This window comes from Oryx dammah, unplaced genomic scaffold, assembly GCF_014754425.2.
Source record: "Oryx dammah isolate SB20612 unplaced genomic scaffold, SCBI_Odam_1.1 HiC_scaffold_9, whole genome shotgun sequence".
Classification (NCBI taxonomy): Eukaryota; Metazoa; Chordata; class Mammalia; order Artiodactyla; family Bovidae; genus Oryx; species Oryx dammah.
The window spans coordinates 126,039-151,578 of NW_024070193.1; the positions used below are offsets into that span (position 1 = coordinate 126,039).

At 62.1% G+C, this 25,540-nt stretch overlaps 2 protein-coding genes across 4 annotated transcripts in view; one reads left to right on the plus strand and one right to left on the minus strand.

The window, feature by feature from the left end:
- Positions 1-23,317, plus strand: SLC41A3 (solute carrier family 41 member 3). Of its 3 annotated transcripts, none has more exons than XM_040246621.1 (11): positions 10-289; positions 5,644-5,896; positions 14,971-15,078; positions 15,844-15,915; positions 17,768-17,912; positions 18,348-18,494; positions 18,690-18,834; positions 19,259-19,338; positions 20,373-20,507; positions 21,485-21,633; positions 22,193-23,317. In XM_040246621.1, exons 2-11 carry the CDS (start codon positions 5,684-5,686, stop codon positions 22,400-22,402), a joined length of 1,404 nt encoding a protein of 467 aa, XP_040102555.1. In that variant the 5' UTR covers positions 10-289; positions 5,644-5,683; the 3' UTR covers positions 22,403-23,317. The 3 variants fall into 3 exon arrangements, with proteins under 3 accessions (XP_040102557.1, XP_040102555.1, XP_040102556.1); XM_040246622.1 differs by lacking the exon at positions 10-289 and adding an exon at positions 2,401-2,483; XM_040246623.1 differs by lacking the exon at positions 19,259-19,338 and having other exon boundaries at positions 1-289.
- ZXDC (ZXD family zinc finger C) overlaps positions 22,743-25,540 on the minus strand; it is a 26,560-nt gene continuing 23,762 nt past the window's right edge. Inside the window, exons 12-13 of the mRNA XM_040247258.1 lie at positions 24,505-24,606; positions 22,743-23,677 (exon numbers count right to left, since the gene is read on the minus strand). Coding sequence (XP_040103192.1) covers positions 23,591-23,677; positions 24,505-24,606 — 189 coding nt within the window. The 3' untranslated portion in view covers positions 22,743-23,590. The remainder of the gene's footprint in view (positions 23,678-24,504; positions 24,607-25,540) is intronic.

Consider the following 25,540-nt stretch of genomic DNA (forward strand, 5'->3'; position numbering starts at 1 on the left):
GGGCGTTGCCTTTGGGGCAGTGCCAGGGGCCAGGCTCTCACTGACCCCAGGCCTCCTCCTTTGCCAGCCTCTCTGCAACGTGAAGTCAGCCAGACCTGTGAGACTATTTTTAGTGGTGGCTCTGCCACCTCGATCCTTCAGGTCCAGAGCCCTGAGGCGTCTTCCCAGCAGCTGCTCCCTCCACAGCTCCCCAGGTTGGGTCCTGGGAGCCTGACCATTGCTCCTGACACCCCAGCTCAAGGAGGCCCCCGCAGTTCGGCCACACCTGAGTCCCTGTTACTGCTGACAGGTAAGTCCTCCTGCTTGGGAATTGGCCTGTAGGGTGGAGAAAACCCCCTGCCTGCCTGCCCTGGGAAGCCTTCTGGCAGGGGCAGGGGTCCCCCACCTCTGACCCACCCTCCCCACCCCCGCGCACCTCTGAACCAGCACCGCAGGATGCTTTGGAGAGCAGGCCTGTCTCCTCATGGGTGGAGGTGGGAAATGCGAGGGCCTTGACGTGTTTTCAGGGTCATCAGAGAACAAGTTTCATTCCTGAGAATTTTACTGATTCATATATACATGTGATATTAATTGAATACTAAAGCCAGATAACCCATGGAGCGGTCACCTCTCAGCTGGACCCTGGGTGACCAGCGGGTGGTCCTGGAGAGAGTGAGCCGACCTGTCTCTGCCTCTCCAGGCGTGGCCTTGGGCGGGTGCAGTGACTCTTCACCAGCTCGCGGGGGCCCTGGGGGTCAGCGGTGGCGTCCGGAAAGCACACACCGTGCCATCTGCACCCCTGCAGCCGGCCCGTGGGGCCTTCGGGGATTCCCAGGAGGGCTCTCTGCCAGGGGGAGCCACCTACCCACCTGGCATGAAGGTCCAGGGCACCGAAGTCCAGGAAACACCAGCCCTCACTTAGGGATAGGCAGGACGGGAGCTGCGCAGGGCCTGGAGTGGGGGTACTCTGCGGTCCCCAGCGTCCCAGCAGGACAGGGCTGAGCTCCGGGGGCCTACGGCTGCCTCGCCTGCCTGCCCAACCTACACTGTCCTACAGGGATTCCTGGGGCCACCTCCCAGATACGCTCATCACCAGGTCTTTCTGGGTGTAGGAACCTGAGGATGAGCCCACAGAGTCCCCTGGGGAACTCACGGTGCGAGAGGCAAAAATATCCTCCTTAATATAGCACAGGGACGTAGCCAAGACGCCTCCGAGGAGCTAGGAAGAAGGCCGAGGAGGAGCGCCTGACACTCCCCCGGTCCCGCCTTGCCCTAAGAAGGCGGGGCAGCCGTGCGCTCCGGGGGTCTGTTGCGCAGCGGCACTGAAGGGCAGGTGGGCTTCCTGTGCGAGAAGGTCCGAAACTCCAGTCCCTGAGGGGGTCGCTCGGGCCGGGCTGCACCCTTCCCCTCCCTGCAGAGGGTAGCCACGTTCTGGCTCCACCCTGGGCATGCTCCCAGGTAAGCCTGCAGGTGAGTGGCGCCTGAGACCCCCCCCCCCCGTGAGGCGGGGGTCGGGGGGGCCGTCTCTCATCCTTCCTTCCACCTTGGCCAGAACAAGTCAACATTCAAAAGACAGTTTTGAGTCCATTGGGGAAAACTGAACCGCTGGGTGTTGTCAACTTTGTCAATATGATGCTGGTTTTATGGGAATGTCTGAGAAAAGTGGCCTTATCCACTAAAGACTTTATGTACAGATGATGCTGGGAAAGATTGAAGGAGGGAGAAGGGGACGACTAAGGATGAGATGGTTGGATGGCATCACCGACTTGGACTTGAGTTTGGCTAAACTCCGGGAGTTGATGATGGACAGGGAGGCCTGTCGTGCTGCGGTTCATGGGGTCGCAGAGTCGGACACTACTGAGCGACTGGATTGAACTGATGTACAGGTGTAACATGTCTGCTGGATGCTTTAAAAAGACTGCAGGAGGAAAAACAAAAATGTGTGCGGGGCGGGATTCAGAGGGGAAAAGAGGCGCAGTCAGCGCATGCCCAGGCCGCCCGAGCGCTTCCGGGACGAGCCGGCGGGGACAGGTGGGCCCCTACGCCTCTCCCCCGGGCCGACCGGCTCCCCACGTCCGCCGCGGCCGAGAGCCCCTCCCCACCCCCGCGCTGGGCGGGTCTCGGCGCCAGAGTCCCGGGGACCCGGCGTCGCCGCTCGAGGAGGGGGAAGGCGCTCTGCGGCCTGGCCCTCCCCCAGCTCCCGCCCGGGGCCCGATCCTCCCCCAGCCCCCGCCCGAGTCCTGGTCCGCGCGGCCAGCGGGACGAGGGCGGCACCGGACCGGAGGGACCCTGGACTGGGGCGGGGCTCCGGCTCGGGGGCGGGGACTCGGGTCCTGGGCGGGGACTCGGGTTCAGGGGCGGGGACTCCGGGTCCGGGGGCGGGGACTCTGGGTCCTGGGGGGGGCGGGCTTGGGTGGACTGTCGCCGTCCCGCCTTCTCGGTGGCCCCGGCGGCCGCGCTGCTCCTCCTGCCGAGCCGCTTCCCGCCGCCGCCGAGGGCATCCGGTGAGTGCGGCGCTGAGCCCGGGGCGGGGTGCACGGAGCCGGCAGCACGGGGGTCTGAGGCTCGGGGCGGGGTGCACGGAGCCGGCAGCACGCGGGTCCAGGCCCAGGGAGGGTGGAGCAGCGCGCACGCGGAAGAGGCAGGGCTGGGGGCTGCAGGTTCGGTCCGCGAGACCCGGCCGGGGGAGGGAGGGAGGGAAGGGCGCTGTCGCTCAGGCCGCTCTGAGACCCGCGCCCCTCCCCCGCCGCGGATCTGAAAGCGCCCGGGTGGGTCCGGCGCCGCCGGCCTTTAAGGGCCCCCAGGCGCTCCCCTGAGGCCGTAATAAAGAGCGCTGGCCTGAAAACGCAGAGCCTCCGAGAGCTTGTGCAGGGGTGCGGGCAGGCCACGTGTCCTGCGATGCAGGTCATCTTATTCCCTTACCTATTCGCCACCCTGCGGAGGCACAGAAATGTGACTCTTCTGAGGACACGCATGTGTGGGGTGGAGGAGCTGGGGTTCCGGGCCCCGGGTTCCGGGGCTCCCTGAAGCAGAGGCCACTGGGTCCAGTATCTCGCGCCCGGTGAGTGGTCAGGAGTGGCCCTGCCCCCCTGCTGTGGACGAGCCCCAGTGAGTGATCCAGTCCCAGACCTGATGTTAGTGCTGGCGGAGCTAAGGGCAGGACACGGAGGTGTGGGTGCTGGTGGGGAGCCAGTGTTTCAGAGAGGGGCTCGGGGTTTGGGGAGGCTGGGGGCATTCTGCTTCTTGACCTTAATTCATAAGTGATTCATATATACTTTCTGCTGAGATGTAAAATCACCAAAAATCGCCCTTTGAAATATCCAGTTCAGGAGGACAGAAGGCCCCTGTCCACACAGAGACTTGCCCGAGAATGTTCAGGGCCGCATTAGCCCTAACAGCCCGAACGAGGGCTAAGCAATTTGTGATCCAGCCACACGATGCGATGTCACTCAGCCTTGAAAAGGAATGGCGTGCTGACTTGTTTATCAGCATGGCACACCCTTGAAAATGCCACCCTCAGTGGCATCTTCTGTAGTTTTGTTCTGCATTTTCCAAACAGCTAGTGCTGAGCACCTTTTAATGTGCTTGCTTATGGCTGTTGTGTAATCTTCTTTGGGGAATTCAACCCCTATGCCAGAGGTCAGTTCAGTCGCTCAGTCGTGTCCGACTCTTGGCGACCCCATGAATCGCAGCACGCCAGGCCTCCCTGTCCATCACCATCTCCCAGAGTTCACTCAGACTCGCGTCCATCGAGTCAGTGATGCCATCCAGCCATCTCATCCTCGGTCGTCTCCTTCTCCTTCTGCCCCCAATCCCTCCCAGCATCAGAGTCTTTTCCAATGAGTCAACTCTTCTCATGAGGTGGCCAAAGTACTGGAGTTTCAGCTTTAGCATCATTCCTTCCAAAGAACACCCAGGGCTGATCTCCTTCAGAGTGGACTGGTTGGATCTCCTTGCAGTCCAAGGGACTCTCAAGAGTCTTCTCCAACACCACAGTTCAAAAGCATCAATTCTTCGGCGCTCAGCCTTCTTCACAGTCCAACTCTCACATCCATACATGACCACAGGAAAAACCATAGCCTTGACTAGACGGACCTTAGTCAGCAAAGTAATGTCTCTGCTTTTGAATATGCTATCTAGGTTGGTCATAACTTTTCTTCCAAGGAGTTAAGTTGAGTTTATTGTTGAGTTGTGCTCTTTTTGTATTCTGGAAACCTGACCCTAATCAGATATATGGTTGGCAAACATCCTCTCTTTTCTTGATTGAGTTCTCTGAAATATCGAACTCTGACATTTTGATGAAGCCCCATTCTACTTAATTTTTCTTTGGTTTCTTGTACTTTAGATGTCACATCTAAGAAACCAGAGCGTAATCCAAGGTCCCTGTGTTCTCACCTATGTTTTCTTCTGTTTCATGGTTTTAGCTCTTAGGTTAGGTCTCTGACCCATTCTGAGTTAGTTTTTGTGTATATGATCTGAGGTAAGGATCCAGACTCAGTCCTATGCACGTGGTATCTCAGCACCGTGGGGCTGTTGAAAAGACTTTTGTTTGCACATTGAATAGCGCGGGCCTCCTTGTTGAAAATCAGCTGGCCGTAGGTGTGTGGCTTTATCCACGATTCTCAGTCGTGCTCACTGACCTGCATTTCTAGTCTTGCCCTACTGTTATGTGGCCTGGTTCGCTCTAGTTCATAGTTTAGTCTTGAACTCAAGTGCGTGTTCTCTAACTTGAACAGGCTGTTTAGGGTTCTGGGTCCCTTGCCTTTCCACATGAAGTCTGGGATCATCATGTCATTTTCACCAAAATAGGCCAGATTTGAACAGGGATTGCCCTGAATCTGTAGATCACTTGAAAAATATTGCCCTCTTAGCAATATTGAGTGTTCTGACCTGTGAACATGGAATACCTTCCCATTTGCTGGGTTTATAACATTTTCTTTCAACAGTATTTTCCAGTTTCCAGGGTCAGAGTTTGACACTCCTTTTGTGAAATGTGCTCTTAGGTAGTTTATGCTTTTTGATGCTATTGCAGGTGCAACTGTTTTCTTAATTTTGGGATTGTTTGTTGCTAGTGTATAGAAATAAAACAACTTTTTTGTAACGATTTTGTATCCTGCGACCTTAGTGTACTTGTTTATCAGTTGTAATAGTTGTGTGCGTGTGTGTGCGTGTGTGCATGTGTGTGCGTGTGTATGTGAGTGCGTATGTGAGTGCGTGCGTGCGTATGTGTATACGTACGTGTGCGTGTGTGTGCGTATTCCTCGGGGTTTTCTGTGTACAGCACATGCCATTTCTACGTGGAGGTAGTTATACTACTTCCTTTTCAACCTGTATGCCTGATACTCACTACTGAAGGCGTCTGACCTTGGAAGTTTCTTTATAAGAGTATCTTCATGCTTAATTCAGTCTTCTGTTACAGGTCTTCTACATTAAATTTTTTTTTTAGTTAGTCTGTATGTGTCTAGGAATTTGTGCATTTCATCTAGGTTTTCTAATTTGTCAGCATACCTACAATTCCCTCATAATTATTTAAAAATGTTTAAGTTTGGAAGTAATGTCCCCTCCTAAATACCCGAGTCTTTCTTTCTTGGTCAGCCACAGGTTTGTTGATTTACTCATTCTCCCCAAAGACCCAACCTCTGCGTCTGTCGCTTGTGTCCCCAGGTTGAGGCTTTCAGGGCCCAGCTGTGCTCCCGTGGCTGCGATGGAGACCCGCCAGCGCCGGCCGGAGGAGCTGGGGCTGCTGCAGGCCCTCAGCGCAGGGAGCGGCCCCGACAGCCCGAGGGCGGCCCCCACGCCCCCGGGGCCTGAGCTCAGCAGGGAGGCCGCCTGGTCCATCGGCAGCCAGGTGACCCTGCCCTTCCTGTTGGCAGGCCTGGGGCTGTCGGGAGCAGGCGTCCTTCTGCACTTCTTCCAGGTAGGAGGGGACACATGGGGGAGTTGGGGGTGGGGTGCTGTCCAGGGCCCGCCCGGAGAGGGGGCGCTGCCCGCTGTCCCCTGCGGTCAGAGGGTGGCCTTCTGCTCTCGCACACCATTTCTCTATAATTGGGGCAGCAGCCTTTCAGTTACGGATGACAGAGACTAACTTTGACCCAGGGTACACTTTAAAAGACAATCATTAGCTCCTATAATCAGAATAGCTGAGGGGCTGCGTGGACTCGATGGACGTGAGTCTGAGTGAACTCCGGCAGATGGTGATGAACAGGGAGGCCTGGCGTGCTGCGATTCACGGGGTCGCAGAGAGTCGGACACGACTGTGCGACTGAACTGAACGGAACTGGATTTCAGGCATGGCATGATCCAGGTGCTTAAATGGTATCCGAGTGCCAGCTCTCTCTCTCTCAGCTCTGTTTCATGTTCAAACAGGTTCTGTGCTTAGAGGGGAGGGTAGCCTTTGGCAGTCAACGCTTTGTACACGTGCTCTTGAAAAACAACAGACGTGTTTGTCCACCCATTACAGTCTCCCCAGTGTTTTTCAAATTAATGTGTTTAATTAGAGGATAATCACTTTACAGTGTTGTGATGGTTTCTGCCATATGTCAGTATGAATCAGCCGTCGGTATACATGTGTCCAGGCTGCCCTGGTCACTCAGCTGGTAAAGAATCCGCCTGCAATTCAGGAGACCCCGGTTCCATTCCTGGGTCGGGAAGATCCCCTGGAGGAGGGCATGGCAGCCCACTCCAGTGTTCTTGCCTTGAGAATTCCATGGACAGAGGAGCCTGGTGGGCTACAGTCCACGGGGTCGCGAAGAGTCGACACGACTGAGCAGCTGAGCACACACAGCACGCACACGTGTCCCCTCCCTCCTGAACCCCCCCCTTGCCACCCCGCCCCTCGGGGCTGTCACGGAGCGCCGGCTTTGGGTGCCGGCTTTGCACGTCGCCTCTCGCTGGTTTTGTTCCACGTGTAGCACTGTGCGTGCTTCAGTGCTTTGCTCTTGAGGCATCCCACCCTCTCCTCTTCCCGCTGGAATCTCTCAGAATTGACCCTGCTGCCAAGTGTCCACTCCTGCGCCACTTATCACTCCCTGAGGGCTGATGCCTCTTGTCATCAGTCTCTGAGGGGAGGCAGGGCCCTCGGTTTATACCCTAACAGACGACGAAGTAGCCAGTGCGCCAGCCCCTCTTGTTGTCGGACTGTCAGAGCCCCGTTCCTACATCACGCGATCTCTCCCTGGGAGGGCCTGGTTCCTAAGGATCCCTGAAGCCGTTAGCAGCTAGGTCATTCCTGCTGATTGGAAGGAGCTGAGGACAGAGACCATCTGGGATGGATGGCCAGATGGGGCGGGCTGGCCCCTGCCTCCTGCTTGCGGCAGGGTCCCCTGCCCAGGGACCCTGGACTGCCCTTCACTGATTTGGATCCACTTGGGGTTTGAGTCCCTGTCTAACACTTAGCCAGTAAGGCTGGTGCTTTAAACTTTTTTAGTTCAGTTCATCCGCTCAGTTGTGTCCAACTCTCTTCGACCCCATGAACCGCACCACTCCAGGCCTCCCTGTCCATCACCAACTCCCAGACTTTACTCAAAATCATCCCCATTAAGTTGGTGATGCCATCCAGCCATCTCATCCTCTGTCGTCCCCTTCTCCTCCCACCCTCAATCTTTCCCAGCATTAGGGTCTTTTCAAATGAGTCAGCTCTTCGCATCAGGTGGCCAGAGTATTGGAGCTTCAGCTTCAGCATCAGTCCTTCCATTGTATATTCAGGACTGATCTCCTTTAGGATGGACTGGTTGGATCTCCTTGCAGTCCAAGGGACTCTCAAGGGTCTTCTCCAACACCAGAGTTCAAAAGCATCAATTCTTCGGCACTCAGCTTTCTTTGTAGTCCTGCTCTCACATCTATACCTTTTTTTAAACCAACACTGAAAAATCAGGAGGTGCTGCATATTCAGACTCCTGTTTGCTCTTGAAACCTTGGCAACCCTTCTTGAAGTTGGACCCATGTCCCCTCGTGGCCACAGTGCTTGGTCACTGCCTTCTCCGTGGCCACAGCGCCCACTGTCCGTCCTGCGTGCCCCCGCTTCCCTCCACTACCTGCTCTCCGCACCACGGGGGTCTCGGTGGCCCAGAATGGCTGCCGGCTGCCCCCAAGGCTCCTCGTGGAACTCGTCAGGCCCCAGCAGGGCTGCTGTGATGCTGGAGTCCCTGCTCTGGGCTGACTCAGCCCCAGACTCTCTGCCCTCTCCTTCCTCCCGTGACCTGGCACCCACACTTGTCTCACTGGTGGTGAGTCAGCACCAGGGGGCGTCCACGCCCCGAAGCGCCCCCCAACCCTAGGCCTCCCCCGCCAAATCCCTCCTCCCCACGCCCTGCGGCTGGCCTCCTCGCCTGCGCTGTCGCCCTGCAGGCTCTTCTCTATCCCAGATGAATAGGCTCAAAAAGCCTGTTTCATCGCGTGTTCATGCCAATATATTATCACCAAGCAGGCACACGCGCAGGTGTGCAGGTCACGTACGTGTGTATTTGTATGCGCGTGGATGCACATCTGTACACTCACATACACAGATATAAATCCCCTGTGCACACACAGTTTGTAAGTTGTGCTTGGAGCCGCAGGCCTCAGACCTCCCAGCTTGTAGTGCCGTGCTCACGTGAAGAACCTACCACAGAATCGTAGCTCCTCAGAGAGACTTTGAGACCCCTGTCCTGTCCCTCTGGCCCACCTCAGGCACCCAGCTGGGCCGCTACAGGTCTCCCCAGGCTTCCCATCGGTGTGCCTTCTCTGTCACCTCGCGGGTAGACTCCAGGCCCTGGATCGCCCACGAGCACCTGGCTCCCGCCGGTGCGTCAGGGCGGTTTCAGCCGTGGCAGGTCACAGGAACCCGAGCTCACGTGGGCAGGGTTGGAAGGAAACTTGGCATCTCCCAGAACGCGGTTTCCAGGGCAGGGCGACTGTGCGGGCAGACAGTGGCCTCACCACCAGCTGACAACGCGTCCGAGGACTGGCATTTTCCCATCGCTGGCTGGTGGTGACGCCAGCGGTGATGGCAGGCCCCCCGGGAGATGCGGGCTGACCTTCAGAGGTGAAGGGCAAGGCCCTGAGAGGCTGTTGAGCTGGGCGCTGGGCAGAACGTGGACACCGCACCAGGCAGACGTAGGGGTTGCTGTCTGGGGGGTCAGCGTCTCCCCAGCCCCGGGGGCTGGGTGTGGGCCCTCGGATGGGACGCCAGCTGCAGGGCTGTCATCGTCCACGCTGAGGCTGTCTGTTTTTGTCCAGGACTAAGAACAGGCCACACCAAGCTGTCAGAGGGAGGGTGGCCACTCAGCCGGCCGCCGTCCCAAGGCTCCGTCCTGGGGCCTTCACCGTGTTGGGAGCTGGTTGGTCAGCAGAGAGCAGCTGGGTCAGGGTCGGGGCGTCCTGGGGGTGGCTGCCCCCCAACCTGGGCAGAGGAGGTCTCTGTTTGTCAGCCACGCGCCCCAGGCCTGGGGGGGGGGGGTCCTGCCTGTGTGGCTCGTGAGCTGCCTGGGAGGCAGGCTTGTAGGAGCGTGTACCCGGCTCCCCCAAGGGGTGACTGGCCCGTCTGATGCCACGGGCTGCTCGGGGTCCAGGCTGGGCTCCGGGGGAACAAGGGGGTGGAGCTGGGTGGCAGCAGGAACAGCCTTGTGGGGGTGGCTGGGTGGCCTTGGGCGGGGGTCCGGGGGAAGGCCTCAGACAAGGGGGCAGCCATCGGCATGCTTGGGGCTTCAGTCCCACGAGTTCACAGGTGGGCCTGGCCGGCCACGGTGGAAGCAGAAAAGAAGCTCACCTTCCCATTTGTTACTGAAAACATAACTGCCTTGACCACTGGGCCTGCACGGGCTGGGGGCATCCAGGCCTTTAAGAGTGACCGGTTTGCTCAGAACCAGCCCGGGCTCAAGGTGACCTTGAGGACGGGAGGCTGTGTGGAGGTTGTGCTCCCGGGAAAAGGCGGTCCCCACCGAGGACCCCAAGACGATTGCCCTCGCTGGTGAGTCGGGGGCGGGGTGGTTCTGACACGATGGCTCTGGGCCCTCGGGGGCTGGGCTCCCGTTCCTGGGAGGTTCTGAACAGGGGTTGCTGAGACCCTCCTGAGGGGCTGGGGCAGCAGTCAGAGGCGGAGAGCAGGACCCTCCAAGGTCACCCAGATCCCTCCTGCCGCCCAGTGCCACCCGGAGTCCAGCTGAGCTCCTGCTGGAATCACAGCCCTGGTTTCCTGGGTTAGGAAGCGTCTTGCTCCCAAGCCGCCCGGGAAAGGAGTAACTCCCCTCACACGATGGCTTCCTTCGTCTTTCGCGCAGTGTGTTTGATGGTTCACAGAAGCCAACAGTCACAGCAGATGTGCAGAAAGCTATGAGATAAAGGGCACTTAGGGTCCCACCCTCAAAGGCACACCCACTTTTAGCATTTTGGTGTATCCTTCTGAACTGTTCACTGCTTGTGTGTATGTGTTCAGTTCTCATTATTTTTTGAACAAAAATGAGAAACGTTGTAACGATGTATAACTGCTCTTTTGGGGGCCTCTTCCTGCACGAAACACTCAAAGGGCTGTTTGTTTCCTCCTCTTCCGTCCTGATGGGAGTGGCTCAGAGGCCCACGGGGCACCATTACAGGTGAATTACGATGTTGGACCATGGTCAGAACTAGAAAAAGATCCCAGGAGGTGCTGGGGCCAGAAGGTGGTCACCAGTGGCTTCGGGGGGCCCGGTTCAGCTGCCGGCTTGGGGACTGGGGCGGCCAGTGTCCAGACAGGGCCGGCTGAGAGGGGTCTCTCTTGCACACGGTGGCCTCACACTTAGCCCCTGCCCCGCTGTCCTTAGACACGTGCCACGCTCTCAGCCCCCTGCCCACGTGGGCACGCTGACCCTCACCTCAGAGGCGGGCACAGGGGTCGGGGGCCGCCGAACTTGGATCAGGGTTGGTCCCCCGGGCTGCTCTCTGGGGGTGGCTGTGAGCCAAGCCATCTCAGAGCCTTCTGAGGCCGTCCTTTCTTGGCGGGTGTCCCAGGGACGTCTTGAGGGTCTGGTAATGGACGGGCTGTGGCCTGTGTGCACGTGAAGGGCGTGAGGTGTCGCCGGGGTCACGGCGGACCGTTCACCCTGCGAGTCGCGGGCGGGGCGTCCTGTCCTCGTCGCGGTCACAATTCCACTCCCCTTTCCGTGGCGTCGGCCTGGCTGGCCCCGGGGACCCCTCTGGCCAACATCAGGCCTGCCATGGGCAGGTCCAGGCTCTGCAGCCTGTGGCCTTGACCCTGCTGAGCCTGCCTCCAGGCCTGGATGCTGCCCCAGCCCCTGTGGGAGGCACAGCAGACCCTCATTCTCTGCATGTCAGGACCCCTTCTCCTTGGGGTCGGGGTCGGGGCTGGTTTGCCCACGACAGGACGAGCCTGGGCCCTGGAAGCCCCTTCCGGGTCTCCGTCCTTCGGGAGAGCAGGCCCACGTTCTTCTGCGAGTGCTGCCTTTTGCTGTGGCCGTGAGCCCCGGACACCAGGGTTGAGTGGCCGTGGGTGCAGCCTCTGGACCTTGAGGGAGTGACAGGCCTCAGGGGCTCGGAGCTGCCTGGGGGGCTGGTCCCGCACGCTCTCAGCCAGGCTGGCCTCACGTGGCCCGGCTCCCTGGTGCAGCCCCAGCCAGCGTGGGCCGGGCAGCTAGCTGCCATCAAGGTCGCTCTGGGGGGACAGGGAGTGTCTGCGTGGGCGGCCAGCCGGGGGAGGCCGCAGCGGATACGGCGGCCCCTGGAGGGGGAGAGCCCGGCCTGCGGGGGTGCACGGCAGGAGCGGCCCCAGGCTGAGTCGCCGCCTTTGTTCCCCACTTGTTTGCTCCGAGTTTGGCCGAGGTGTGGTAAGGACCGCCCCCGAGGCTGGCACCTCTGCCTGCGTGGACCCCTTGGGAGACACGGCCTGGTGTGGGCACCCCTGGTGGGGAGGCTGTCCCGACCTGGCCATGGTGGTCACCCGGCTGAGCCTGAAGCTCCGCTTCCAGGGCGGGAGGCTGCGAGGCGTGCACTGCGAGCTTGCCCGCTGGCCCCGGGGGGCGCCCCCCGAGCCTGCCGCCAGGATCGTGGGCCAGGTCCTGCTGCCCGGGCTGCTGATGAACCGCGTGCAGGTGCGCACGGGCAGGCTGAGTGCCGGGTGGGGTCCGGGCTCAGGGGCGGGCAGGTGGGTCCCCCTGGGGGCGCGGGCACCTGAGGTCCAGAGCTCCTGACGCCCTTGCATGGTCGGCCTGCATGGACTCGCAGCCTGGGAGCTGGAACTTCTTGGACGCGGGGCCTGGGGGCTCGAGTCCTGCCTCTGTCCCCCCTCAAGGGCGGTCGACAGGCGTCCCTGCCTCAGCCTCTCTGCCTGTGAGCTGGGCAGGGTCGTGGGGCTGGCCTGGTGGCCCGAGGGTGCCGAGGAGCCTCTCGGGGCGGGGGGGGGGGCAGGGTGCTGAGCCCAGTAGGGGTCCAGGTGGGACAGGGCATGTGGAGCTGGGGATCTCCGTCAGGAGTGTTTGCTGGCCGGCTGGGGGGTCTGTGTGCTCCACGTCAGGAGCCCGGGGAGCCCCCTTTGGGTCACAGAGGCAGGGAGTGTGTGTCGTGGAGACACTGGGCACGTCCATGAGGACATAGGGTGGGGGGTCACCTCTCACCTGGGGGGGTTGGCATGTGCATGACATTGTGTTGTGTGCACAGACGCGACTTGGGTTGACCCGCAAGGAGACATCAGGTGGCGTCCCATCTCCCTGGGCTTGAGGGGCATCTGACGTGCCCCCTGGGGGCCCCAGCTCTGAGTGAGGCTCTCAGGACATCCCCACCGCCCAGCCCAGCGCACGGTGCCCACTGGATGGTGCCCTTGCTCAACTGCTGCCAGCTGGAGCTGGGTCCCTGCCTCCTGCTTTTCCCTGGAGCTGCCCCCCGGGTCACCCTCCCAGTCACCCTCCTGTGGACGCTGGAAGAGCCCGGCTGGACAGCAGGACGCCCCTCCTGACTCTCTGGGATCCCGTCCAGGAGGAGGCCCAGAGCACACGCCCTCAGGAGGGCCAGCAGCCCTGGAGATCACAGCCTTTCCCCGCTCCCTGCTTGGCAGACGCGGTAGGGCTCCCTCGCTCCGCACTCCCTGCTCACCCCCGCCCCCGGCCGCAGCCTTGGGGCTCCCAGGGGGAAGTTCGCGTGGTGGGGGGTGTGCCTGCCGGTGCTGCCTGGAGCCATGCACGCTTGGCCTCAGGCCTGACAGCTGGCCCCGTGGACAGCCCCCACCGTTTCCACCCAAGTGGGGAGTTGGCATTTCTCCCCACGAAACGAGGTTAAGCCTTGGCCTCGGCCCCTGTAGGCCCCTCACTGCCGATCCTGCGGCCCCTCCCAGACCTCTCTGGGGCTTACCGCGCACGTGGGCACCGGGAACCCCGAGGACAGTGTCTGCTCTTCTCAGATCGGGGTGAGCCGCATGCCGGGCGGGTGGACGAGGCCACTTGTCGTCAGTTCCTCCAGCCTATCTGGTTGAACCCCAAGCAGACGGAGGCCTCCCCAGCATCCTGGCGTCTGTGTCCTGGCCGCTGGGCCCCCTGCAGACACAGGCAGCGGGGAGGCAAGGAGGGAGGCGGCAGGTTGGAGACTTGGCGGGCACGTTGCTGGGCCTCAGGGTGGTGTTTCTGGGGCCGTGAGCAGCAGCGGGCACTGCAGGGGAGGGGCCCTGCGTGTGGACAGAGGGGGGCAGGCCAGGGCGCCATGATGCAGACGCTGAGGGCAAAGCCTTCTCGACTCCATCCTGGCTGTTTGTTCTGAAACACACACCACATGTTGCTTCACGAGGACCAGCACGGGAGGGAGGCGACTGCTCAAGAGCACGCAGTTTGGTGAGCCGGCTGGGTCAAGAGCTCACAGCCTGGATTACCCGCCCGCCTGCCCGTTCCTGCGTGTGTCCGTGGGATGTGAGCGTGTGTGTGCAGGACTGGAGTCGCAGCTAGGCGTCATCAGGGCTGAGTGTCTCGACCTGCCGGTTTTCGGGCCCACGTGACCCGGACGTGCGGCTGAAGGCCGCAGGGTAGCTGGGGGCTGGAGGCGTGGAGCCCAGGGGATGTATACCGCCAGGGCAGGTGTCAGGCCAGAGGGCAGGTGCCCTGGGGTTGGACAGCAGACCCCCTCCGCCTGCAGGGTCCCCCTGGGGGTCTGCAGGCCATGCAGCTCTGGGCCAGCCCCTCCCCTGGACCTGGGCACCCGGGGCCCTGGCTTTCCGTCCTGCCAGCGCCTGGCTTCGCTGGCTTTGTCCTCGCACAGTGCCCGGAGGTCACCTGCCCAGACGTGTCTACACTCCACTTCCCGATCCTCCTTGGCCACGACCACCTCCCGGTCCCGGTGGCCCCTTGGGGGGAGGACGGGCCTCGGCCAACAGCTCAGCTCCTGCTCCCTCTGTGGGGTGGGGGGTGGGCTTGGGAAGACTGAGATCCCCAGCAGGAGGGAGTTGGGGTGGAAGGTCACGGCCTGGGGGGCGCTGCAGCCCCGGGTGGACAGGGCGAGTCCATGCACGGCGGGCGGAGGGGGGGACTCCCACGGGGCCTGAGACGCTTGTGCCCATCTTGAGGAAGAGAGGTGGTTATTAGACTTTGCAGCTTTCCTGCCTGCGGGAGGAAACAAGTCCCTTCGACTGTCAAGGTGTAGAAGGTCGGAAAGGGGCGGTGACACTCAGGCCGAGCCCAGTTAGGCTGAAGGCGGACGTCTGTCAGACTGTGGTGACAGAGCAGGAACGAAGGGCTAAACTCTGTCCCCAGGACACGGACACAGGGAGGGGAGGGCTGAGAAACGGGCACCGCCATCCCAGCGTGTACTCAGGTCTGGCACAGGTGAAGCCCCGGTGCTAAAGCTCCAGTCTGCGTGAAATAAGCCGCCTCCACAGATGGAGCGCCTTCCAGAAGAACGCAGCAGAAGTCCCGCAGAAAGACCAGCAGCCCTCAGCGGGGCAGCCACGTCGGGGGAGGGGGAGCCCGAGGGGTGGGCCCCGGGAGGGCGCCCGGGGCAGGGACACGCAGTCCGCGAGCTTGGACTGAGCCCGGCCCATCCTCACAGCACTGGCCCGTGTTCACGGAGATGAAGGACCTGCTGACCTTGGTGCCGCCCCTGGTGGGCCTGAAGGGCAACCTGGAGATGACGCTGGCCTCGAGGCTTTCCACTGCGGTGAGCAACCCTGCCTGCCCGAGGGGCTAGGCTCTGAACACCCAGTGGGGTCAGGGGTTGTGGCAGTCGCTCGGCGGCCACGCCACGTCTGGGGTCGGGACGGAGCTGGGAAGCTGGGCGGTGCAGACACACGGTCACGAAGCTGGGGGCTGACCTGCGGCCCGTGAGCCGTGAGTCAGGGGAGGCTGGGCGATGGGGGCTTGGGGGGCTCTCGAGAACTCTAAAGCCTCAATTTATTTGAAAATAAAAGCCTGAAAGGTCTTTCCTGTGTTCCAATCCGAGGAAGGAAAAAGACAGTTAAGGTCAGTCGTTTCTCAACCTGGAGAGTTTACTGGGAAAAGAACAGACAAGGAGTGAGAAGTCAGCATTCAGTAACTGAGCTCAGTACAGAGGGGCCAAGAGATGCAGTTTCTTTGAACCTTTTCTTAACTTGTCTTCAATTTGGCCGGCAGAGGCCATGACGTTGGGAGCGGCGACGGCTTCTCAAGGAGGGAGCGAGTCGCTGACCTGAATTTTTTATCACAGAGAAGAGGGGCTTGGGTACATCTCCTGAGCAGGATGCTTGGCCCAGGTCGGGGCGAGAGGCTCCTGGTCTCCAGGGGCCTGTGTCCCCACCCCCCTGCTCGAGTTGCCCTCTGACAGCCGGCAGGACCATCTGCTCTGGCGGCAGTGAGGGGCCCCCGACTGACCTGCTGGGGCCTTCAGGGAGGGGACACGCCTTCGGCCACGCCCAGGGGACTCAGATCGTCTCCTCTCCCCGCTCAGGCCAACACCGGGCACATCGATGACCCCCAGGAGCAGTACAGGGTGGTGAGCAGCAACCTGGCCCTCGTGCAGGTGAGCCTCCCCTTGGCCTCTGAATGCTCCACGCTCATCACTGCAAACCCATGCGTCTTCCTCACGGAGGGGTCACAGTCTCTGTCCGAGGCGGGCCTGCGTGCCTCTGGACAGGACGTGTCTGTGTCCAGTTCCTCCGCCGGGGCAGCCTGTGGCCACACGCGGAACCTGGAGCAGGACCGCAGGCCTGCCGGCGAGGCTGCCTCTTACCGACAGGCTGCCTACTCCGTGGCTGGGGCTCAGCCTGGGTCCCCGGCTCAGGGTCTGGGTCTGGGTGGCCTTGGTGATGCTCATTGGCTGTTTCCTCCTGAGTCCTCCTTAACCAGCATCCCATCTGCTCCTGCTCCAGGCAAGCCCTGGGTGGGCACGCAGTCCCAGCGTAGCGTGGATGCAATCTTGCCTCCTGTTTTTCTAAAAAGCTTAATATCAAAGCATCAAGGCTGCTGTACACTGCATAATTACACTTTTTGGATAACTTCAGCATATCTTATCACAAAAATATAGAATCACATTTAAAAGTCTTGACAACTGGCATTTTGACAACGGTCTGGCCTAGAGTGTCACTGGCAGGACAGACGTGCAGCCGCTGGGGGCCGGCTCTTCGGGGCCGGTGCAGACCCACCCAACCTTGCCTGGCCTCACGCACCCATCACCCTGGGCGGTGGGGCGGGGGGTGGCCTGCAGTTACAGGCTTCTGTAGCACAAATTACACTGCACTGTTGCTCTGAAGAGAACTCCCAGCAAGTTCACAGGGTAAGAACCGTCCACAGCTCTCGATGTTTCCCGGAAGGATCACAGAGGGGATCTGAGCCTTGTTTCTTGGCCACACGTGTTTCCTTTCTGTGAGTTACCTGTCCTACAGATTACCCTCTTTTCATTATGGCCGTTTTGACTTGTGAAACGGACTCATTGCTCTGGATGCGGACCTTTTTTTAAAAAATTACTTGGCTGCACAAGGTGTTGTTGTGGCATGACATAGCTCTAGCTCCCCGGCCCCTGCATCAGGCGCGCGGAGGGCACCACTGGCCCAGCGGGAAGTCCCTTGGTGGGGGGCCTTTCACCAGTTACGTGAGGGACGTGGTTTCTCCCAGTCTGTCCCGGTCCTTGTTCTGTGCCATCTCTTGTCATACAAGTCATACTTGGCACTTAATATACATTTTATCTGTAGTTTTCTTTATAGATTTGGCATGTTGTAGGAAGGAGGAAGCCTTCCCTAATCCAAAAGCTGAAACATACTATTCCACATTTTCATGTCTCAGCTTAGAGTTTCATGTTCAGGTACACGTGTGTGAATGACAAAAGTCAGAATCCTTTCCTTTCCCCAAGCAAACATGCGGTTTCTCTTACCCTGTTTACTCCACCCTGATCGGAATGCACCTTTATCATAGCAAACGGCCATAAACTCAAGGTTCATTTCCCAGACCCTGCTCTGTCCTGCCAACATGTCGGTCTGCTTTCTGCCAAGCCACCCGGTTTTCATTCCTGTAGCTTTAACACACATACTCATAATGAAAATGCCAAAATGAGATGCCACTTCCATCTCCTTTCTCAAAACTATCACGGCTGTCCTTGCACATGTGCTCGTTTTTGTGACACTTGAATGTAGAATGAGCTGTCGGGTGCCATCTTGGAACGCTGGCTGGAATTCTGTGTACAAGCCAGGGCATGTCCTGGGACCCCAGGGGATGGGGGTGCTGCTGGAGGTCAGACCCGAGAGGGGGGGGCTGGCCCAAGATAAACACGGGTCGCTGGGGAAGGTCGGGGCGGTGGGCCAGGCATCAGGCTGAGGTGGGTGCTGGCCGCCGCTCCCAGGGGAGGGAAGGGCCTGCCTCAGCCTGGTCCCCGCCCGCAGGTGCAGGCTGCCGTGGTGGGGCTCCTGGCTGCCGTGGCAGCCCTGCTGCTGGGCCTAGCCTCCGGCCAGGGGCTGGATGTGGTGGAGGCCCAGGTGCTGTGCGCCAGCAGCGTCCTCACTGCCTCCCTGGCAGCTTGCGCCCTGGGTGAGTGGCCCTCGGGGTCCTGCAAGGGATGGGGTGCCCCTCGATCTTCGCACCCACCATGACCTGGACCCGCACATCTTGGGCCTAGGCGGGGTCTGGGGTCTGAGGCGGGGCCGCAGTGCAGACGGCCCCTGGAGGGAGGGGCGGGGGTGGGGGGACCGCCACTACAGGCTCAAGACCCCTCCCTCGAGGCCGCCGCACCTCCCAGGACCTGCGTTCGGGTCTTCCCCGAGGCCCAGGATCCCCAGGGGTTTGAAGCCGCGGAACCACCTGCCTGATGCTTCAGGGCTGTCGGTGTTGCGGCTGCTCCGGTGTCAAGCGCAGGAGCTACAAGGCAGAGTCGCAGCCTGGAGGGCCTGACCCTGCGGAGGAACGGCTGGGTGGGCGCAGTGAGGTCCCGGGCGGCCTCCACCCGCTCACCGCCCCCGCCCGCAGGGACGCTGATGGTCTGCATCGTGGTCGGTGCGCGGAAGCTGGGGGTCAACCCGGACAACATCGCCACGCCCATCGCGGCCAGCCTGGGCGACCTCATCACGCTCTCCCTGCTGGCTGTGGTCAGCAGCTTCCTCTACAGACACAGAGGTGCGCCTGAGGCCTGAAGTCCCGGCCGGCTGAGTGGGTGGTGGGAGCAGGCACCCGAGGTGGGGCTGGCCGCGGTCAGGAGTCGGGGCAGAGTGCCGGCTGCAGCCGCCCGGCTCCCGGGAGGTGGGGGCGGAGCCGTGAGCCTGCCCGCGGGCCGGGGCGGGGCCCACCCAGCTCCGCCCCCCTCCCCCGCAGACAGCCAGTACCTGGCGCCGCTGGTCTGCGTCGGCTTCGCGGCGCTCACCCCCGCCTGCGTCCTGGTCGCCAAGCAGAACCCACCCGTCGTGAGGATCCTCAAGTTCGGCTGGTTCCCCATCGTCCTGGCGATGCTCGTCAGCAGGTGCGCGTTCCTCTCCGCCCGTCTCCCCGGGGAGCCCCGGGCCGGGCCCCAAGACCGCAGCTCTGTGGGCGCCGTCCCCTTGCACGGCCGCTGGTGGGCCCCTCAGGGCAGAGGGGTCGCGCCCCGGGCGCCCCCCTCCTCGCTGACGTGAGTTCCTGGCTGATTCGCAGGGAGGGGGGCGGAGGCCGTGGGGTCTCTGAGGTCGCAGGGTCGCAAGCCAGGCCCCGGCAGCGTCTCTGAGGGGTCCGGGGGCCTGGGGAGGGTCTGGGGTGTTCTTAGGGGGTGACATCTTCGGTGGGCGTCCTGGACAGGCGGGACTCGGGTCGCAGGTGGAAATGCACACGGGGGTCCAGAGGGTGCGGAGGAGGCTGGGTTGGGGGAGACAGGGCGCCCGTGCCGCTAATGGTCTGCCTTCTGCCCGCAGCCTCGGGGGGCTCATCCTGAACAAGACCCTGCCCCGGCCGCAGTTCAGAGGCATGGCCGTGTTTGCCCCCATCATCTGTGGTAGGTGCTGTGGCCATCACAGCGGCCTCGGGGCCAGGGGCTGGGGGAACAGTGACCTCGGGGCTTCGGGTGCAGGTTCGGCCCCGAACGAAGCTGGGAGGCCAGGATGCGGTCCTCAGGAGCTCCCCTGGGGCACGGCTGCCCTTGGGGCACCGGGGCCAGGGCTGAGCCCGAGCCTGCCGGCCGTCACCCAGACCCACCCACTGGCATCTGTGGCCCCATGTGGCTTCCCTTTTGGATTCACTGACGGTACTGAAACGTTTTCAGACATTTACAATTAAAAGCCCAGGCTCCTGTCTTCCCCTTGCACAGTGAGGCTGCGATGTCCCCGAGTCCCCGCTCAGCGTCTGCAGGAGGGGAGCACCGGGCCCCACAGGCAGTCGAGCTGGGTGGTGGGGAGCGGTGAGGGGCACAGGTAGTGCCCCAGGAATCCCGACAGTGGGGCACGCGGACTCCCATCTGCAGGCCCCTCTGCCCCGGCCGTCCTGAGTCCTCCCGAGCAGCCCAGGCAGTGGGTCTCCACCCTGGGAGGGGTCCTCCAGGGCTGGGGCGACAGAATAGGGGAGGGGCCGTGGCCGGGGGCCAACCCCTGACCTGTGCCTGCAGGAGCCCCATGGCCTCTGGCCCTGGCACGCTCAGCTCCCGGCAACGCCAGGAGCCGCTCAAGCCCAGCTCAGGTGCGTGCACCCTGCTCCGCCCTGCCCCATCTCTCCTTCCGGCCTTGACGTTACCTCAGACGTGCCCGCCCCGCGGTCTCTGCACACCGGCATCAGCCACTGAGCCCCGAGGCTGCTGGTCACGCCCCCTTCGCTCAGAGGTGCCCTGTCAAGGGGACCCTGCTGCTGCCTGGACGCCTCCCTTGCAAGGTCCCGGCCGCCTGGTCTGGAGCCAGGCGAGCCGTGTGGTCAAGTGCGAGGCAAAGAGAGGAAATCAAGTGCTGAATCGGCCAAAGGAAGCTTCCTGAAGGAGCTGAACTTAAAATAAGGGACAGGCTCTGAGACACGTCAAGGAGGGGGAACCGGGCTGTCTTGCAGGTGTTGGAGGCAACCTGGTGGCCATTCAGACCAGCCGGATCTCCACGCACCTGCACCTGTGGAGCACGCCTGGGGTCCTGCCCCTCTGGATGAAGAAAGGCTGGCCCAGCCCCCGCTCCACGTTCTGCAGCTCAGGTGGGTCCAGGGCCGTCCAGGGACCATGTGGTCGTTTCTTTCAAGGATGGCATCACTGGAGTCTGTGTCACCAGGCCCGACCCCCAGCACAGGGGAGGCCCTGCACCCCAGGCATGGCATCCAGGCCCTGGGGTGGGCCGTCTGCCCCGCCCTGTCTGACCTGCCACCAGTGCGCCGACGAGCTCTCAACACCTCTGCAGGGACCAGCGCTCCACGGGGTGGGGGTCGCCCCTGGGGGTCACCCCGTGACCTCGTCACCGGGGGGTCAGGGCACAGCACGCGGCTTTGGGGGCAAGTGTCACGTGTAGCTCTTAGTTTTCAGTGGATTTTCCTGAGTTTTTACGCCGCCTGCTGATAGTGACAACTATCTTTTCCCTTTGTAAGTTTTTTTTTTTAAAAAAAGATCCATTTTACCAATCAGGCCTCATAGTCAGTCGCTGTGGAGAGGCCTGGCACAGCCTCCAGGGTATTTCACGGTTGCGTCCACGCGACTGCCACTCTCCCCACCCAGCTGATGAGACGCTGTGTTAACTCAGCACAGATGGAGCCTGGCTCTCACTGAGACCCCCTTCTTCCCGACAAGACCCTCACATTGTGGGCTGGCTCTACAACCTGCAGTCTTGGCAGGAAAGCACGTCTCGCAGCCTCGGAGCTGCGCACACAGCTGCTGAGGACCGTGCCAAGGGGGCCCCGGCCTTGGTCCCAGCATGTCCGCACAGTGGCCTCCAGAAGCCGCTGCGTCCACCTCCCCCGTCACAGCCGGTCGCATCGCCTCCTAGTCGCCCTGCTTGCTGCTGTGGCTCAATCCTACTTGTTCTCACGCCAACGCCGGCTCCCAGGGGTGCTGGCCACACCCGTGGGGAGGATACGCAGCGGCTTCGTGACACGTGTGGCGGAAAGAGCGCTTGGCCACCGCGCTGCAGGCTCCTGCCCGGGCCTCTGCAGCCGCCGCTCAGCCATGGCCCTGCCTCCCGCAGAAATCAACGCCACGTCGGCCCGCGTCCTGCTGGTGCTCGCGGTGCCTGGCCACCTGGCCTTCTTCTCCATCGTCTCCCTGCTGGAGGGCCAGTCGGTCCCAAGCGAGAGGACCTTTGTGCTTCTGTACCTGCTGGCGGGCCTGGTCCAGGTAAGGACGGGCACCGTGCCCCATCCTGGGAGGGGTCCCTGGACAAGCAGGACGTAGTCCCCGCCTCCCAGAGGTTCGGTCAGCTGGTCCGGCCCAGGGGCCGTGTCCAGAGGCACTGCTCGCGCCTCCCCAGCAGGGTCAGCGCAGCGGCAGAGGGTGGGGCCTGCGATGGGCAGGGCCGGCCACGGGCTCCTACAGGGCCTGTGGGCTTCTGCCCGCAGCCCACCTGCCGAGGCCCTGGGGCAGCCCCACGAGGGTGCATCAGCACGGACCCCCAAGCGCAGGCAGGGAGCCCGGAAGGCTGTCCAGAGTGGCACCGGGGAAGGACGGCCTGGACAAGCGGCTTCAGGGCCTGAGGCCTAACCACGCAGGGCACCTCCAGACAGGCTCCCAGTGAGCCTGAGAGGCAGAGCTAGCCTGAGGCTCCGGGCGGAGATGCGCCTTGGGCCGAGGGGAGCCAGGGCTGGCGTGGGGCCTGGGACGGCACGTCCCCCTGCACTCCGTCCCAGAGGCCCGCGGCCCCTCCCACGCGGCCATCACCCCGCCTCTCCCCACACAGGTGACAGTCCTGCTGCAGCTGGCTGGCGTGGCGGTCCGGCTGGCGTGGCGGCGGGCCCTGGACCCTGACGACCACTGCATCCCATACCTCACAGGGCTCGGCGACCTGCTGGGCACCGGCCTGCTGGCGCTTTGCTTCCTTGCCCATGGGCTGCTGCGGACTGGGGTGCAGCCGGGCGGCCCCCTGGACCCAGCACCTGGACCCTCCTAGGGGCCCGGGAGCCCCCTCCCCTGAGCCCACGGGCCCGGTCCCTGGGCTGGGGTGGCCTCTGTCCAGCACACACGTGCCGGGGGCGGGGCACGTGGTGGGGGTGGGCCCCTCAATCTGCAAGGCCATCTTCCCCACTCTTCCGGGGATGGGCCTGCTCCCCCTTTCTGCTCCCCGCGTCCTGGTCATCAGCAGAAACCTGTGTTTAGATTTAAACCCCCAGAGAATGGTAAAGGTGAGACCGGACCCCAGGCCCACCCTGAGGGGAGGGGATTGGCCCCACACCACGGCGAGGAGAGGATGCGAGAGGTGCGGTCAAGAGAAAGAACGCCCAGCTTCTGGCTCGGCTACAAAAACTTTTATTCACTCGCACGAGGAGCTGGGCCCAACAGCAGCAGGGACCTCAGTGCTGGGAAACGGAAGCCGGTCCCGAGCACCTTGGGGGACAAAGGTCCAGCCCTGGCCCGGAGGCTGCATGTCCAGGGCGCTCTGGACAAGCGGGGAGCTGAGGTGCTGGTGGGGCGGCTGAGATCCACCTACAGATGAGGATGCAGCCCCCCCACAGGACACTGGGGGCCACCATGGAAAGTGGGGTCACTCCCACAGGCCGAGGCCCACGCCTCAGGAGACAGAAAGCAGAGCAAGAACCAACAGCACCTGAACGCCAGCACCTGCAAAGGCACGGGGACCGGCTCCAGGGCCGGCGTCCACCCCCAGCGGGCAGTCACACAGTCACAGCTCACGTCCTCTCGCAGGGCAGGCCGCGCACTGAGAGCCAGCACACGCATGCGTGCACACCTGAGCAGCCCCGGGCCAGGGCCAGGGCCCGGCATACGCCCCAGTGCTCGGAGGACAGCCTTCAAACCACTGTCGGCTGCCACGAGGTACCAACACCCAAATAAAAACTAAGAAAGCTCACTCTGTGAGTTTAACTCGACACTCGGCCGGTGTGGGGGCTGCAGTGGGGCCTGGGGGGCCGCCCGTGTACTCGGCCTGTTGGCTGGGGGCCCCTTGCGTCCTCAGGGGCCGCACTCAGCGGAGCAGGGAGACCAGCACCTGCTCTCGCAGTCGGGGCGGGAGGCCCCGCCCCAACCGTCCCCGACGGAGCGGGACAGAACACTCAGCACTGCCCCGGAGCCTCTGCAGAACGGGCCCGGCTGCCCAGCGGCGCCCCCAGCCCGGCGGGGTGGGTCACAGCCAGGCCCGCAGACCGCCCGCACCTCCCGAGCACGACACGTCCTCGGGCCCTGCAGCACCTTCGCCCGCAGGCAGCACCTCCTGCAAAGCAAGCACAGCGGTGAGCTCGCCCTCCCCAGTTTAAGCACGTGTCACTTCACGGAAAAGATTCTGCCACCAACAAAACTGAGGCGAGCTGAGCCCCATCCCTGCCGCAATCTCCTCAGAGAGGGGATCCCCGCCCCGGCCGGCCCCGCGTGGACGGGCCCCGTTCTCCTCAGAGGACTCCCCACCCCAGCCAGCCCCGCGTGGACAGGCCCCAGCCGCCGCCTCCAGGGAGCCGCCCTGGCACTGGGCTCCAGGCCACCAGGGACACCGATCACCACCCACCCCCCGCCGCCCCAGGAAGGAGCCCAGGACCAGGGCCGCCCTGCGGGAGGAGGGATGCTGTGAGGCCTTCTAGATGCTACGACCAGGGGCCTCCAAGCTCCATCCACTGTCCACTTCTAACACCACAGCCCAAGTTGAATATAGGAAAACCAGTTACTGTCTGACTTTTACACCTCTGTTTCAAATCTGATAAAATACAGAGATCACCCTTATCTATCCAAATCTGAATTATCCACTGCCACCCACAAGCAGCTTAACCCCTGACTCCAGCAAACCATTTAACCTGTCTGGGCCTATCTCTGCACAGGCTGAAACCCGGCCAGCCCAACTCTCACAGGCCTGAACACGTGAACCTGAGTATGTGAAATCCCACCTCACCCACCAAGACGTGTGAACCTGAGCTGCAGGCCCTCACCCCCGTCTCCAGAAAACACCCTGGCCAGGTGGCCACAGGACCCAGGGCGAGTCCACCTCAGCGACGAGCCTGGGAGCTGAAGCTGTGTGGGGCTCAACCAACCCAGAGAACAGGGGCAGCGAACCTGGAGGACATAGACGGGCAGGTCAACAGCAAGCAAGGGGTGGAAGGCGGGAGGCTGTGGGCTGAGTGCCAGGGGCAAGACCGCGTCCCCTGAGGGGTCATCCTGCGGAAGCAAGAGCACCATGTCAGGGACCCCGGCCCCAGGAGGCACCCCCCGGACACGGACGCGCCAGCCCAGCCCGTCTCCGGGGGAGGCCTGAGGCCCACGCTAACCGGGGCCGGCGGCCAGCTGCCTGCCCTCCCTGCTCCCACAGCCCTGCTCAGCCCCGAGGCCCACAGCCACGCTCAGTGAAGACACGCCGGGGGTCAGAGCCGTGCGTCCTCGCCAGCCCCTGCCAGCCCCGGAAGGCAAGGCTGAAGGTGACGGTGTCCCGCCAGATGCGGGAGCCCAGATCCTGACCAGGAAAAGTGTGGACACTGCGGCACAACAGGCGGCGGGGTGGGGGTACTGTCTCTGTCTCTGGGTGTGTTGTGTGTGTCTCTGGGTGTGTGTGTCTCTTGTGTGTGTGTCTCTCTCTGGGTGTGTGTGTCTCTCTCTGGGTGTGTGTCTGTGTCTCTGTGTGTGTGTGTGTCTCTCTGGGTGTGTCTGTGTGTCTGAGTGTGTGTGTCTCTTGTGTCTGTCTCTCTCTTGGTGTGTGTGTCTGTGTCTCTCTCTCTGAGTGTGTGTCTGTGTCTCTGGGTGTGTGTCTCTGGGTATGTGTGTCTCTCTTGTGTCTGTGTCTCTCTCTCTCTGGGTGTGTGTGTGTGTCTCTGGGTGTGTGTCTGTGTCTCTGGGTGTGTGTCTGTGTCTCTGGGTGTGTGTGTGTCTCTCTGGGTATGTGTCTCTTGTGTGTCTGTGTCTCTGGGTGTGTCTCTCTGGGTGTGTGTGTGTGTGTCTCTGGGTGTGTTTGTGTCTCTGGGTGTGTGTGTGTCTCTCTGGGTATGTGTCTCTTGTGTGTCTGTCTCTGGGTGTGTGTGTCTCTCTGGGTGTGAGTGTCTGGGTGTGTATGTGTGTGTGTGTCTCTCTCTGGGTGTGTTTGTGTCTCTCTGGGTGTGTG